A 15,861-nucleotide genomic window follows, 5' to 3' on the forward strand; every position below is an offset into this window, starting at 1 on the left:
GGCCAATCAGCTCATTGAATCAATGAGTAAAACTTTTAATATGTTCCCCCTTTCATTCGTGTACCATCAGCTAATGGCAACAGCTTTTCTTTAACCATCATATCTAAACCTGTCATACTCACATCCACCTCTATCAAACCTCCCCTCAACCTCCTTTGCTCCAATGTGAACAACCCCAGCTTCTCCAGCCAAACCTAATGGTTAAAATCCCTCATCCCTGGAACCATTCTAGTAAATCTGCTCTCCACCCTCTCGAGGAGCCTCACATCCTTCCTAAAGTGTGGTTACCCACAACTGGACTCAATATTCTAGTTGTGGCCGAACCAGAGCTTTAGAAAGGTTCAACATAACTGCCCTGCTTTTGTTCTCAATCCTCTATTTCTGAAGTCCAAGATCCCATTTTCTCCAAACAGGAATATCAGAACCTTTTCTGCTTGCACATAAAAAGCATTTGAATGACATTCTTAAAGTGGCTGAAGAAGATTTTGACCAATGAAGGAAGGAGTTGTTGACACAAAACAAGCCATTTTGAACTTGCTGTCTCCAAAAGAGAATCCAAAATGTTGGAGTCTGGGAAATGAACTGAAAAATGAAGCTCCGCCTACAACTGAGCCAGAAGAAGAGAGTTTAAATGTGGGATTGACCAGGACATTCACTTTGGATTGAAACAATGGGGAAACTACACACATGGAAGAAAATAAAGTTCAAAAGGTGAACTCTGAACAGACTGTTTTCAAAACTGAACTTGAAAACTCACATCTGAGCAGCAACGAGGACTCTCCTCTCGCAGAAGGAACTTTGGACGATAATTATTGGAAGAAAACTTTCAGAAAACACAGCAAGAAGTAATGTTTCCATCTTCAGTGGACTGTGATTCCTGGACATGGAATTCAGCAGTGTGCTGATAGCAAGATAGACTGGTGAATGTGATGGGGACAATGGAGGGATTATTCTGTCTATTGCAGGTTATCAGATATTTAAACACAGGGAAATTTGCAGTGTTTAAATTAGCAGGAGTCGGCCATTTGGCCCTTTGAGCCGGCTCCACCATTCAATAAGATCATGGCTGTTGTGAATATATACAGCACGTTGTAAGGTGTAATATTCAAAATAGGATATTACGAACGTGATACATTTTCATTGTTGCTGAGGAAATGTTGCGAATACCTCGTTTCATAATTCATGTTTCAGAAATATAACTTTTAGCTTGGGAATTAGATTTTTTTTTAAAGGAAGATAAATGGAAAATCTGGGTTGAGAATCTTGCAGAAACACTCTCGGGGAATTCACAATCACAAAGTGTGGCCGATGTTGACTTGAAGTCAAAGCTGGAAGGGTAAGATCTGTAAAAGGGCAGCTGGGCTCTTTTAGCTGGAGACATCAGGTCTGACAATTACTGTCCTGCCTTGGTTCCAGAGGTGAATTCTTCATGCAGACCTCAGGGTCAGAAGGTTTAGTTTTGAAGCTGGATGTCCATTAATTTCAGCATCTGTTGGACATAGAATCATAGAATTTAGAGTGCAGAAGGAGGTCATTCGGCCCATCGAGTCTGCACCGGCTCTTGGAAAGAGCACCCTACCCAAGCCCACACCTCCACCCTATCCCAGTAACCCCACTAAGGGAAATTTTGGACACTAAGGGCAATTTATCATGGCCAATCCACCTAACCTGCACATCCTTGGACTGTGGGAGGAAACCGGAGCACCCGGAGGAAACCCACGCACACATGGGGAGAACGTGCAGACTCCACACAGACAGTGACCCAAGCCGGGAATCAAACCTGGGACCCTGGAGCTGTGAAGCAATTGTGCTAACCACTATGCTACTGTGCTGTGTTACCATGGGGATAAGTGATTCAGGGTGGGGCCTTGGTTGGAATTCTGGGCGTTTCTCACAGATTCTGCAGTTAACTTGGAAGCAGGCAGCTGTGGGAGCAGGAGCTGTGAACCAGCAGTGGGAGCAGGAGCTGTGAACCAGCTGTGGGAGCAGGGGCTGTGAACCAGCTGTGGGACGAGAAGCCGAGAGGGTAATGAGGAACCAGGGGTGTTTCTAATGTTTAAATCCCTCAGCAAGAAGGCAGTAAAGCTCACGCTTGGACTGAGAAGTCCACAGTTTTGAGGTCTTGACGGAAAGTTGGAGGGTTGTTCAACCGAAAGCTAATGGAAGGATCCCCATCAAATCTTGGAGCTTGGGGAATAGCTGGAATACTGAGGAGAATTAAAGGGAATCCTGTGAAACTGAGGTTACAGCAGGAGTCTTTATAAACTACAGTGTGAAGTTCACAGTGCTGGTTTTTAATTTTTTTTGTTTTATGTATGCTTTGAAGTTTATTTTTGTTTAAAAATATGAAATCCCGCGATGTAATTCTATCACTGGGAATTTGAAATTCTTGGAGATGTTACTGATTTTTACAGAGATCTTAACAGATGTTTGGGACACAAGTTTTGGCTTCCTATTTCAGCCTTGTTTTTCTGTCTCTCTGTTTGCTCGTGTCAGTGACAGCCAGGCGACGGAGCTGGGGGCCTGTGCCCCAGTTGGGAAACTGCCATGTGCGTCCCACTAGAGACAGGAAGGTGCTGGAGCAGTGAATGAGCCGCCAACCAATCGGGGCCCAGGAGGGGAGACACCGGCGCTGATGGTGACATGACCCCCGGGGCTCAGTTTCCCTGTGTCCAAAGCGGGGAGGCACGGGAGCAGGGTGCAGAGGAGCAGCAGAGAAACCATTTGTGTCCAGAATATTGTGAACATCCTTTTACTCTGGTTGTCTTTGATTATCAAGTTATTTTCTGTTTTTTTTAAACCATGTTGTTTCATCAATAAAATGTTCTCAGTAAAATTATTAGATTTTTCTGGACTTTTCAAGACTGATTAAAATTATTATTATTATTTTTTTTTTAAAGAGTACCCAATTCTTTTTCCAATGAAGGGGCAATTTAGCGTGGCCAATTCACCTACTCTGTACATCTTTGGGTTGTGGGGGCGAGATCCATGCAGACATGGGGAGAATGTGCAAACTCCACACGGACGGTGACCCAGGGCCATGATTGAACCCTGGCCCTCAGTACCGTAGTCCCAGTGCTAACCACTGTGCAACCTTTTCATGTTACATTGATGTACTTTAGGGAAAGTGGGGGAGGGGTGTTGACAGGCTCTTTAACAGAAAGTGAGTCCCTCTAAAGTAATTGGCAAAGGAGCCAGAGGGGAGATGAGATTTTATTTTATTTCGCACAGCGAATTGTTCTGATCTGCTTGAAAGCAGATTCAATCGTATCTTTCCAAAGGAGAAATACTTGAATGGGAAGAATTTGCAGAGTTCTGGGGAAAGATCAGAGCAGTTGGATGAATGGGAGAGTCCTCTCAAAGAGATAGCAGGGGCACAATGGGCCAAATGGTCTCCTCCTGCAACCTGTGAATCTGAGCCTCCTGCTTTTGTGCAGGTTAAAAGGGACAGATTTCATTGCAGCCTCTTCCCAAGATATATATTTAAAGAGGCGGTTTCTCTTTAGCTCTGAGTGACCGATTGTTGAGAATCTTTAATTTGAAAGGATCTTAACCTGCCGAACTACGCCAAGTTGGGGGAAGCTTAGTTGATGAATCAAAGTCCTAGTGCACTACGACAAGTTGAAAGATCTAATAATATTTTTGGACTATGCCAAGTTGTTGGATTCCTAGTATTATTCGACTGTTGAAGGAATTTATATTATTTCTACTATTCGGTTACCAGTAGCACTTTGCGATTACTGGGACTCAGCAGAAATTTGCCGTTAAAACTTCTCAGGTGCCAAAAAGAATTGTTTTATTTGTAGTTGCTTGATTACAATTTGAAAGTCATTTAAAAGGCAATTCGTAGACAATTCAAAGCTTTCAGAGAATTACAGACATTATCTTTTTGCTTAGGCAGACAGCTCGAAAGTAACTTTTAAAAGGTCAAAGTCTGGAAATGAAACATGAAGAGAGAGAGAGAGAGCTAATCTTCAGCTAAACTCAAACTCAAAGTCAAAAATACACTACATCACGACAAAGACAGACTGACTAAAACAGACTGACAAGACTCAGAGAATCAAAGACAGAACCCACAAAAGAAAGACAGACTAACAGACAGACTAACAGAAAGACTGAAAAACTAACAGAAAGACTAAAATGGCAGGGAGAAACCTTTCAGTTATACACTTTCATATCTGTCTTAAGTCATCTAATCACACCCCAATATAATCCTAATTGGTTTGGGTTAGACTCAAACACATTTGATTTGATGGCAAGCCGTCCATCTTCAATGTGCAACATTAGCTTTTAATTGTTTCATGTCTGCATGTTATGGAATGTGATATTCTGCTAATCGTTACCAACAAAACTGGTCTTCTGCTGACTTAGCTGTTATCTGCATTGTGAACAATGGTGCCTTCATGTTGCTATGGTGCCTGCTTCGTCCTTGATCTGATTACTGGTACAGCTTGTGTTTTAATGTCACACTGACTTTGAAAATATGCATTTGCCAGAACAATGGACCTCAGTAAAAATGAATTATGCTGTATAAATGGGTATTTAAAACTGGGGCTTAATATTTATGCTTAAACAGCGATCTTTTACCTATATTATTTGTATTAGAAATACCTGGCTTCTACAGTCGGCCCTTTGATAAATCGAAAGATTATGTGAAATATATCACCATAAGATAAAATACATCATTAATGCGATAGGATAGGTAAAAGCGCAAAGAATAACTCATTCATATTGTCCTTGCAGTTTTAAAAAATAGAATGGACACTTAGCATTGCAACAGGCATTTTCAAAATAATAATTATAATTAATAAATTAATCAAATTTGATCCTACTGATTCAGTATTAATAAATTATACAATATGTTAATAATACAGTCAAATCGTTGATTGATCAGTAACATTTCAATAATAGTATTTCAGCTCAAGTTCATCAATTGGGGGTACAGTTGGGTTAGTTTGAATCATTCTGATAGTTGGTCCCCTGCTTTTAGCGAATTGTTTTTTAATGCACTTGGCACATTGGTATGTTATGTAAATGATGAATACAGCTACACAGGAGAATAGGATTATTCTTATTGTGGACATTCCAGTGTGTCCAAGCCACCCGCAAATTTTATCCCAGAGAGAGATAAATTGGGGTGGATCAAGTTTTTTGATTTCTTTTTGGATATGTAATGCCAAATCTTTAACTTCTTTAAAGTTATCGGGAATGAAAGTGCAACATTCTGCACCAATCAGGGTGCAGGTGCCACCTTTTTCAGCTAGCACATAGTCAAGTGCCATTCGATTTTGTACACAAAAGCTTGTTGAAAGGGTTAATTTTCTTGCAGAGACAAAAAAGGGGCGTATAGCTTGGAATGATGCCATTCGCATCTCTAAACATTTTTTTATTTATTTGTCACTCAAATGGACTGGGAGTAAAAATCGGATTGCTGCCAAATTCCCGTTATCAAATGTCTTTGAACGATCTGTTCTTTTGGAATATAGATTTGGTTTTGTTTTTTTAAAAACCAGCTTCCACATTGTTTGAAGTTTTAATATCCAGGCTAATTTTAAACATTTATTTTAAAATATCAAATACAATAACTTATTAAATATATAACTGAACCAATCTTGTGCTGTATCTTGATTTTCTGTAGATGAATTTGTCGATTCTGTTAAAGGAAACACAGCTAACAAGATATGTTAATTTCTTTAAATTAATAAAGCAACATTCAGAATAATGACAGTTTTCTTAAGTTGACAGTTCTTGGCAACTTTTTAGCAATACGTTCCGGTTTCTTTAGCTGCTTTGATGGCAGCTGTTCTGTTCTGAGAAAGTTCCCTTTTTCGCTTGGAAATTTTCTGTCCCAAGTAAACATCTTCTTTCTGGGCAATTTGTGCTTTGTGAAAGCTAGCTTTGTGACTATTAGTACTGAGGTGGTTCAAGACCACCCGTAAGTCTTTGTCATGATCATCTTTATTGATGGAGGTTATCAGAACATCATCTTCATATTGGATAATGGTGGAAGGCCGAACAGGCAGTTGCCTGTTGCTTAGTTGCTTAGCCAGCGGTACTGACCAGAAGCCATACTGGGTGTGTCTTGTTGGTACGTGTTACATGGTTGACCACGAGGTGGAAATGTATTGTAGTGAACATTGTCTACTTCATTATCATCTCTCGAATCCATCCGTTGTTTATGATCGCATTTTGCCATCCAGTGTCCTACTCTACCACAGAAAAGACATTGTGGTATTTTCTTACATGATTTTAATGGAGCAACGGTACATGTTTGCCCTGGCGCTGGTGGTGAAATTGTAGTTACTGCTGATATTCCTGCAGGTGCTGCAACAGCCGCCACTGGAGCAGCAGGTAACATAGGCTGGATTTGAGCAATAGGCTGCATTTGAGCAGCTGCAGTGTTATAAGTTGCCTGATTGTGCAAACCACGATCTATCTGAATGCATCGGTCAACTATGTCTCAGTATGTGCCAGCTGTGGCCCAAGCTGGTAAAACCAAATTCAAGGCAGCAGAAACTTCAGGTTTAACACCGGCTATAAAAGCCGTTTTTAATGGACTTAAAGTGCTTGCATCCCATGTGTCATTTTCCTGGTCGAGTGTCATCCCTGAATATTCCATCCAAGTATGTAAAAATCTTTCCTCAAAATCCTGAATATCTTCATTTTTTTTTGAATGCAAGATGTGATCTTAGACCAATTGGTCCTCGGGGAGCAAAATTTTAATAGCCAACTCTTGACTGCTAGCCAACCAGCTTCTAAATTTTGCAAATCGTCTCCAAGGGCAATTTCTACTTAATTTCTAAGGGTTGAAATTACACGAGTACCAAGCATGATAGTCAGAATTTGTACTCCATCAAATGGGTGGAGACTGTAAATGGCTTGTAATCTGTGAATTCCATCCCATGTGGTCATACCACCTTTTTTAGGGTGTGGAAGATCTTTGGACCATTCATCGATTTTTGAAGGATCTATTTGTTCATGAATCCATTGGTGGTCAAATATGTTTCGAGTGATAGTTTCACCATCTTCTATTTTTTTGCTTCCAACTCTAACCCGTTTGCGTTTTAAAGGGGCTAGTCGAATTACTTTAGTATTTTGCATTGTAGGAACACTATCTTCGTCTGATTCATCTGACAAAGGAATTGATTTATTCTTGACAATTGATCTCTGCTGTACAATTGCCGATTGTGCCACTAGGTGGGGTGCTTGGGCTGCTTTCTAAGTTTGTGCTGTTTGTTCAAATTTCTGCACAGAAAGACTCAAAAATTTGCAGTGTTCAGTAACGTTGTTTATATCTCTTTCTAAAACATATCTTTCCTCGATTAACTTGCAAGTTCAATTTGCTCAGTTTTTAATTGCAACTGTCGGTATTTTGACTCCACTTCAAAAACTTGATTTTGGAATTCTACTTTTTGAAAAGATAACTGCTGGAGTTCAGAGGTTTTATTTTGCTAATCTGTTTTAATAATTTCATCATAATGCTCAAGTTTGGATTTTGCATCTCGCAATTCTTCAACAACTGCAATTAGTTGGTCTTTAGTGGACCTATACTCATGATCAAATTTAGTTTTTGCAATTGCCTCTTGATGTTTTTGGAGCTGTGTCATTACTGCAAAAGACCATTTCATACGTCTTCCACCGTTTAACCGTGTGGTCTTACCCCATGCCTTCTTGAAGGGACCACTGTCCTTTGGGGATATCACATTTTGATTCAATTTTTGTGGCAACTTCAGACAGTCCAAATTGTCTACGAATTAAAGATCTAAAATCCCCCAACGTATCTTCAACAGAAACATCTGGTATTCCAGCACCCCCCTTGGATGTAGTGGGGAGTAATTTTCTGCCTGCTAAAGGCTCTGAATCTACACTTTGATTTGGATCAGCCATAAATTTTCCTTGATCGCTGACTGCCGTGACTATTTTTTCAGTCCCGTTTTATTTTAGTTTCAACGACCGGCACCTGATTGATTTAACACAGTCCATAAAAATGTTCTTTTCAAGGGTCAAAGTACTGATTGATGCGGCTTTAAGACTTTTAGTGGGTGAAAAAGATATTTCTTATCCTCGTCTCGCCGTGGATTCTGGCTGTCTTCTGGGCCTCCTCCGATTATCTCCGAAGCTTCCCGACCTCCTCCGATTATCTTTGAAGCTTTCTGTCGTCACCTGGGCCTCCTCCGAAGGTCGTTCTCAGTACTCCCCCCCCAGCTGCCGACTACGCCAAGTGTAGAGAATCTTTAATTTGATAGGATCTAAACTTGCCGAACTACGCCCCTGTAACCAGCCTCACCACCCCCACCAGCCCCCGCCGAAGCCTCCTATGGCAGCAGAACAGCTCCCCCTCCCCCCCGTGACTGGCAGCGCTGGACTCAGTCCACCGCTGCCACACGAGGTCCCCTAACGGTGTGAGCACAGGCGAGCGACGCCATCGGGGGATCGGCCCATCAGGGGCGGAGTATCTGGGGAGGGTCTCAGGTGACCTCTTCGAGTTCGCCGTTTTTGAGTGGGCGGAGAATGGCAAAAATGCCGCCGCCCCCGATTCTGCCGTAAAAGTGGATTCTCCGGCCAATCGCCAAACGCGGCGATCGGAGAATCCAGCCCATTGACTTTTACAACTTCATGCGGGTGATCTTCTGTAGAAGCGTAACCCTCTCTGGCTCCTTCTTTGACAGTAATTCTTGTGGAATTCAGCCTCGGGAGTCTGGCTCCTTCGTTCACAGTAATTTCCTTGGAACTCAGCCTCGGGAGTCTTCAGTACTTGGCCAGCAAGGAAGACCTTCGGGACTTCCACTTTTATCCCCAAATTGACCAATACCTCACGTCAGAGTTGGGCCTGTTGTAACATGATAATTGGTCAATTTGGTCATTGGATTAATTTAATTTGATCCCCAATTACTGACACTACCTTCTCTCACTATCTTAGACAGGAATACAATAGAACTGTTTCATACTATCCCTTTATCTGATTCTATACAATCCCTTATTCAGACAGTTTCAAATGTTGAGGCGAATCAGAACTTGAAAGTCTCTCTTGCCAGTACATTTATCCTCATTGCACATTCTTTCCATACACAGCAATTAAGCTTTTACATTTTTACAGCAAATAAAACTCAAGCCGTGATCTAATGGCCATATTCAGCCAGGCGAGCCGGTTAGGCCGCTGGAGAGTCCAGAATTGGGATACACGCCAAGCGCTAATCGGTTTCCAACTTAACCGGCCCATTCCCGTTGGCGAGGTCGAGCTCCAATAAAGGCCAATCTCCATCCCATTAACGGAAGGTCCCTCTAATAGCCCCCGGTGATCTAACTAGCTCCCCAGCAAGCGGTCACGCGGGCGCCGAGTGTTACTGGTCCACACAGACATGGACCAGGCACCCGAGGGGCCTCCCGGGCCATTGGAGGCCCTTGAATGGTCAGGGTGGACCCTTGGCCTTCCCTGGAAACATGGGTACCTTGGCACTGCCGGATGGCACCTTGGCACTGAAAACATTGGTATATCACACTCTGCCCATTCATGAAGATTGAACGAGCTGTTGGGATTCACTGCCTGACAAAGGTGCAGGAAGGAAATTCAACTGTAACTTTCAAAAGAGAACTGCAGAGATTCTGTGGGAAAAGAAACTCGCCGGGCTATGGCCCGAATTAGATAGTTCACTTAAAGAGCTAACATGGGAACGATGGCCTCTTTATGCTCACTGAGACTCGTTTGCATTTGAAGAAAGTGGGAAATACCTGGAAGTCACTTCCTACGATGCGGGTAGAAGCAGAGATGTTGGAATGTTTCCAAAGGGAAATTGGATGGGCATTTGAGGGAAATAAACTGACAGGGATACGGGGATAGAACAGGGCAATGGTTTGATCTACCGAGATCCACAAGTTGTGAATCTTTGGAATTCTCTACCCCAGAGAGCTGTGGGAGCTCAGTCATTGAGAGTGTTTAAAGCAGAGACTGACAGATTTCTAAATCCCAATAACGCAAAGGGATATGGGGATAGTGTGGGGAAAAAGGCATTGAAGTGGATGATCAGCCATGATCGTATTGAATGGTGGAGCAGGCTCGACGGGCTGAATGGCCAACTCCTGCTCCTATGTTCCAATGATACAAAGATAAGCAGGGAAGTAAGTTGTGAAGAGGACATAAGGAGCTTAAAAATATGAACATCAGGCACCTGCTGAACGTGATCATGACTCCATCCGTGGAGAGAAAACCTGAGGTGATCTTCTCCCTGGACAGAGAAAAGACCTTTGACAGAGTTGAGTGGAAGTACCTCATAGAGGTACTGGAGCGGTTCGGGCTTGGAACAGGGTTCACTGCCTGGATGAAACCCCTGTATAACACCCCCACCAGCTCTAAATACTTCCAGCCGCACAGAGGCACAAGGCAGGGATGACCGTTATCCCTGCTGCTGTTCACCCTGGCGATCAAACCACTCGAGATCGCGCTTAGAATGGCAAAGAACTGGAAAGATATCCGGAGCGGGGAGACCGAGCTTTGCTCTATACAGATGACCTCCTCTACATCTCGGACCTGCAAACCACATGGAAGGAATTAAGGGGCTTTTGAAAGAGTTTGGAACCTTTTTGGGCTACAAACTAAACCCGAGCAAAAGCGGGATCTTCCCGGTGAACCTGCAAGGGGGAGGAGCAGAGCTGGAGTGGCTGCCGATTAAACAGGCCCGGTACAAATTCCACTAGCTGGGGATCCAAATCGCTCATCACTGGACTGGGATGCACAAGTGGAATCTGACCAGCCTGGTGGAGGAAGTATAAAAGGACCTGCAGAAATGGGACACACTCCCACTCACCCTGGGGGGAGGGTGCAGATGATCAAAATGAATGTATTGCCCAGGTTCTTCTTCCTTTTTTTTTTATGAAAACATTTTATTGAAGCATTTGTAATTTTCAGTTTAACATTCTAAACAACCGAGTGGACGGACTCACGCAACAACATCACCATAAAATACCCAACTACCCCCCCCCCCCCCCGAGCTCCTAACTACCCATATATTAGATTCCCCGTCCTTATTTTACACTGCCAGGCCTCCCATTCCCCCCCCCCTCTTCCGTCTCTTACTGCTGACGGTCAGTTTTCCTTGAAGAAATCGATGAACAGTTGCCACCTCCGAGCGAACCCCTGAATTGAACCTCTCAAGGCGAACTTAATCTTTTCCAGCCTGAGAAACCGTGCCATGTCACTGATCCACACTCCTGACTTTGGAGGCTCCGAGTCCTTCCATCCCAACAAAACCTGTCTCTGGGCCACCAGGGAGGCAAAGGCCAAAACGTCGGCTTCTCTTCCCCCCCCACCCCCCAGATCTTCCGATAGCCCGAATATTGCCATTTCTGGACTCGGAGTCACCCTCCCTTCCAGGACCTCTGACATGACGTCCACAAATCCCTGCCAGAATCCTCTCAACGTCGGACATGCCCAGAACATGTGTACGTGGTTCGCCGGGTTACCCCCAAACCGCCTTCACCTATCCTCCACTTCCTCAAAAAACCTACTCATCCGGGCCACAGTCATATGAGCCCCATGAACCACCTTGAACTGGATCAGGCTAAGCCTGGCACACAACGAGGATGAATTGACTCTCATCAAGGCCCTTTCCCATAGTCCGACTTCCAACACACCTCCCAACTTTTCCTCCCACTTCCTCTTTACCTCCCCGTTTGGGACCCCTTCCCACTCCATCAATTCCTTGTATATTTCCGAGACCCTCCCCTCTCTAACCCCTGTTTTTGACATCACCATATCCTGTCATCCCCTTCGGGGGAGGCGGAGAAAACTTGGGACCTGTCTCTGGAGAAAGTCTCGTACCTGCAGGGAGCGAAACCCGTTCCCACCCGGCAACTAACTCCTCCTCCTCATGTCTCCAGGCTCGGGAAACCCTCCTCAATGAAGAGATCCCCAAATCCCTCGATCCCTGCCCGCTGCCATCTCCTAAAGCCCCCGACCAATCCTCCCAGAATAAAACGGTGATTGTCACAGATCGGTGACCACACCGACACCCCCTCCAGTCTCATGTGCTGCCTCCATTGCCCCCACACTCTCAGGGCTGCCACTACCACTGGGCTTGTGGAGTACCGCGCCGGCGAGAATGGCAGAGGCGCCGTTAGTAAAGCCTCCAAACTCGTACCCTTACAAGATGCTGCCTCCACTCGTTCCCACACCGACCCCCTCCCCCACTACCCACTTCCTAACTGTTATCGGGAGAGAATCTCAAAGAAATCACTCAACGCCCAGGGTTACTGGTTCTCGCACCAAACGGTTCATTTCGCCGGCGGGGAGATGGCGTCTGTTACAGTCCCAGACCACCTCCACTGAACAAAGGAAAACATCCATTCTTATATTTTTCAAAACAGCTACACAGCCCATTCCAGCCGGACCTTGTCCAATAATACTGATTATAGATTACATACATTAGATATATATCCAAGTAAATTTGACATTACGCAAAGTGGGTTGGTGTCTTACCAGCCCCTAACTTCATGAAGAAGTCACTCAAAACCAACTTAAAGTTCTGTCTCCTGCCTGCACCTGGAGACCTTGAGCTGGTGAGGATACATTCTGCTCTTTGTCCTGTGGAGCTGTTATCAGTGCTGGTAAAATCCTCCCTAAAAACCCCCATGTATGTTTCACATTCAATTCCTTGATATTAATCATTCCTGCCTCCCTGACTAACTCTGCTGTCTGTAATTAAATGATGTTTGCAAGTAACCCAGCTAATGGTTGTTCAGCAATGTGCCTAGCTCAGCTAACAGCCATTTTGTGTCCTTTCTGATATTAGTAATTCTTAGTGTATAAAATCACAAGCATTTTATCCACTATCTATTCCTACAAATTGCCTCTTGTACAGGCATCTAAGCCAGGGTACCTTTATCTAAAATCTTCTTTCTAAATCGGACTAACCATCGATATGTTGGCCGCCCAGTAATAGTTAATAAAATTCGGAAGGGTCAAGCAAAAGTTTTCCGAGGTCGGAAGGGGAATTCCACAAAACGTGGGAGCCATTCACTTGGTTGTTCCGAGATCTGTTTATAGCCAACAGCTTAGAAGACAAAGAACATTGAAGGCAGTCATGACACAGTAAGGAAGGGGGGGGGGGGGAATGAGAGAGGGGCAGGAAGACATGGAACCCAACCATGCCCAACAAAAGATGCATGGGAAACAAGGGGGGGGGGGGGGGCGCAAGAAAAGAGAAAAAGGGAGGGTGGGCCGGGGCAACAGCCGGAACAAAAATAAACAGTGGGGAACGAAAAACAGGAAACCACAACCACCACTGTGAATAATGCGAAAGAAAGAACAACCGTGTCTGTACGTACACACTGATCCTTCTTTTGTATACCACAAAAAAATCAATAGAGAGAGAGCCCCTGGTAAATATGTAATCATTCCTTAAATATTAGCTATTCTACGTCTCCCATCAGTTTCCCAGTCCACCTCCGACAACTTGCCCCACATACCCTGATGGCGTTCTTCTGTGAGCAACACCCAGATAAATTAAACGAGAAAAAAAACCATGTAACCATCACGGCCCATCTTCATGGCAATGTGGCATGATTTTGGGGGATCCAAACAGAAATGCAAACTGAATATCTTCTCACTTGCGAAACATCCTTTTACTCTGTGATCCTTGTGAAATTTGAAACCAGGTATTCGCAACAAGACAAAGAGCATCAGCCCACTGGAGGCAAAGTCGTGAGACCAGCCAGTCCAGCAGAAAGAAACCCTCTGACCCTCCCCATTGACCAACTGACAGAATGAACAAAATGCTGTTCTGGGTGTAATTGAGAGTAGCAACAATAACAGCAGAATCCAACTCCTGTAATCACTGGTCAACTTATTGGTGTCTCAGCAGATGCAATGAATCATGCTTTCCCTTCCCACAGGTGAATGGCCTCTACCCAGTGTGAACTCGCTGGTGACTCTGCAGGTTGGATGACTGAGTGAATCCCTTCCCACACCGAGAGCAGGTGAATGGCCTCTCCCCAGTGTGAATTCGCTGGTGTGTCTGCAGGTTGGATGAATCACTGAATCCCTTCCCACACTGAGAGCAGGTGAACGGCTTCTCCCCAGTGTGAACCCGCTGGTGTCTCTTCAGAATAGATAAGCGAGTGAATCCTTTCTCACACACAGAGCAGGTGAATGGTCTCTCCCCAGTGTGATCTCGCTGGTGTGTCTTAAGACTAGATAAGCGAGTGAATCGCATCCCACACTGAGAGCAGGTGAATGGCTTCTCCCCAGTATGAACCCGCTGGTGTGTCTTCAGGTCAGATAACCGAGTGAATCCTTTCCCACACACAGAGCAGATGAATGGCCTCTCCACTGTGTGATCGTGCTGGTGCGTCTTCAGACTAGATAAGTGAGTGAATCGCGTCCCACACTGAGAGCAGGTGAACGGCTTCTCCCCAGTGTGAACTCGCTGATGTGTCTTCAGGTTAGATAACCGAGTGACTCCTTTCTCACACACAGAGCAGGTGAACGGCCTCTCCCCAGTGTGAATCCGCTGGTGTGACTGCAGGTTAGATAACCGAGTGAATCCTTTCTCACACACAGAGCAGGTGAATGGCTTCTCCCCAGTGTGAACCCGCTGGTGTGTCTTCAGGTTAGATAACCGAGTGAATCCTTTCTCACACACAGAGCAAGTGAATGGCCTCTCCCCAGTGTGATCTCGCTGGTGTGTCTTCAGACTAGATAAGTGAATGAATCGCATCCCACACTGCGAACAGGTGAACGGCCTCTCCCCAGTGTGAACTTGCTGGTGTGTCCGTAGGTGGGTTAACCGATTGAATCCTTTCCCACACTGAGAGCATGTGAATAGCTTCTCCCCAGTGTGAACTCGCTGGTGTTTCCGCAGGTTGGATGAATATCTGAATCCCTTCCCACACTGAGAGCAGGTGAACGGCCTCTCCCCAGTGTGAACTCGCTGGTGTTTCTTCAGGCTGGATAAATGTTTAAATCTTTTCCCACACTGAGAGCAGGTGAATGGCCTCTCCCCAGTGTGAACTCGCTGATGTATCCGCAGCGTGGACAACTGACTGAATCCCTTCCCACACTGAGAGCAGGTGAATGGCCTCTCCCCAGTGTGAACTCGCTGGTGTAACTTCAGGCTGGATAACTGTCTAAATCTCTTCCCACACTGTAAGCAGATGAACAGCTTCTTCCCAGTGTGAACTCGCTGGTGTATCCGCAGGGTGGATAACAGACTGAATCCCTTCCCATACTGAGGGCCGTTCAACGGCCTCTCCCCAGTGTGAACTCGCTGGTGTGACTGCTGGTGGGATAACTGACTGAATCCCTTCCCACACACAGAGCAGGTGAAGGGCCTCTGCCCAGTGTGACTGCGTCGATGAGTTTCCAGTGCAGATGGGACTCTGAATCCCTTCCCACAGTCTCCACATTTCCACGGTTTCTCCATGTTTTGGGTCTCCTAGTGTTTCTCCAGGTCGGACAACCAGTTGAAGCCTCGTCCACACACAGAACACGTGTACGGTCTCTCCCCACTGTGAATGGTGTGTTTTTTTTCTGGCTGTGTAACTGGTTAAAGCTCTTTCCACAGTCAGTGCTCTGGAACACTCTCACTCGGGTGTGTGTGTCTCGGTGCTTTTCCAGCCACACTGATGGTTTAAATGTTTTGATGCCGACAGATTGGGTATACATTAATTCTTCTGGATTCAAAGGCCGATGATATTCAGATGCTAACGAATCAAGTGGCTCTTTCAGATCGAGACGTGACGTTTGAGTCTTCTGTGTGTAATTCCTCCTCTTGTAATATCCTGCAGGAGGAGTTTACAAAGTCAACTCAGTATCGGATAACAATTCAGAATAAACAACTCTAGTTTCTGCATAACATTCTTTCCTCT

At 44.9% G+C, this 15,861-nt stretch overlaps 1 protein-coding gene across 5 annotated transcripts in view; it reads right to left on the reverse strand.

The window, feature by feature from the left end:
* Window positions 1-13,156: 13,156 nt before the first annotated feature.
* The window catches only part of LOC140420588 (uncharacterized), a 282,147-nt gene continuing 279,442 nt past the window's right edge, over window positions 13,157-15,861 (reverse strand). For 4 of the 5 annotated variants that reach the window (XM_072504582.1, XM_072504581.1, XM_072504580.1 and 1 more), the window contains exon 2: window positions 13,157-15,774. In XM_072504582.1, the coding sequence (XP_072360683.1) occupies window positions 13,899-15,416 (1,518 nt within the window). In that variant the 5' untranslated portion in view covers window positions 15,417-15,774 and the 3' untranslated portion in view covers window positions 13,157-13,898. The remainder of the gene's footprint in view (window positions 15,775-15,861) is intronic. The other variant, XM_072504585.1, reaches the window with a different exon arrangement.

This window comes from Scyliorhinus torazame, chromosome 5 (genome assembly GCF_047496885.1).
Source record: "Scyliorhinus torazame isolate Kashiwa2021f chromosome 5, sScyTor2.1, whole genome shotgun sequence".
NCBI lineage: Eukaryota > Metazoa > Chordata > Chondrichthyes > Carcharhiniformes > Scyliorhinidae > Scyliorhinus > Scyliorhinus torazame.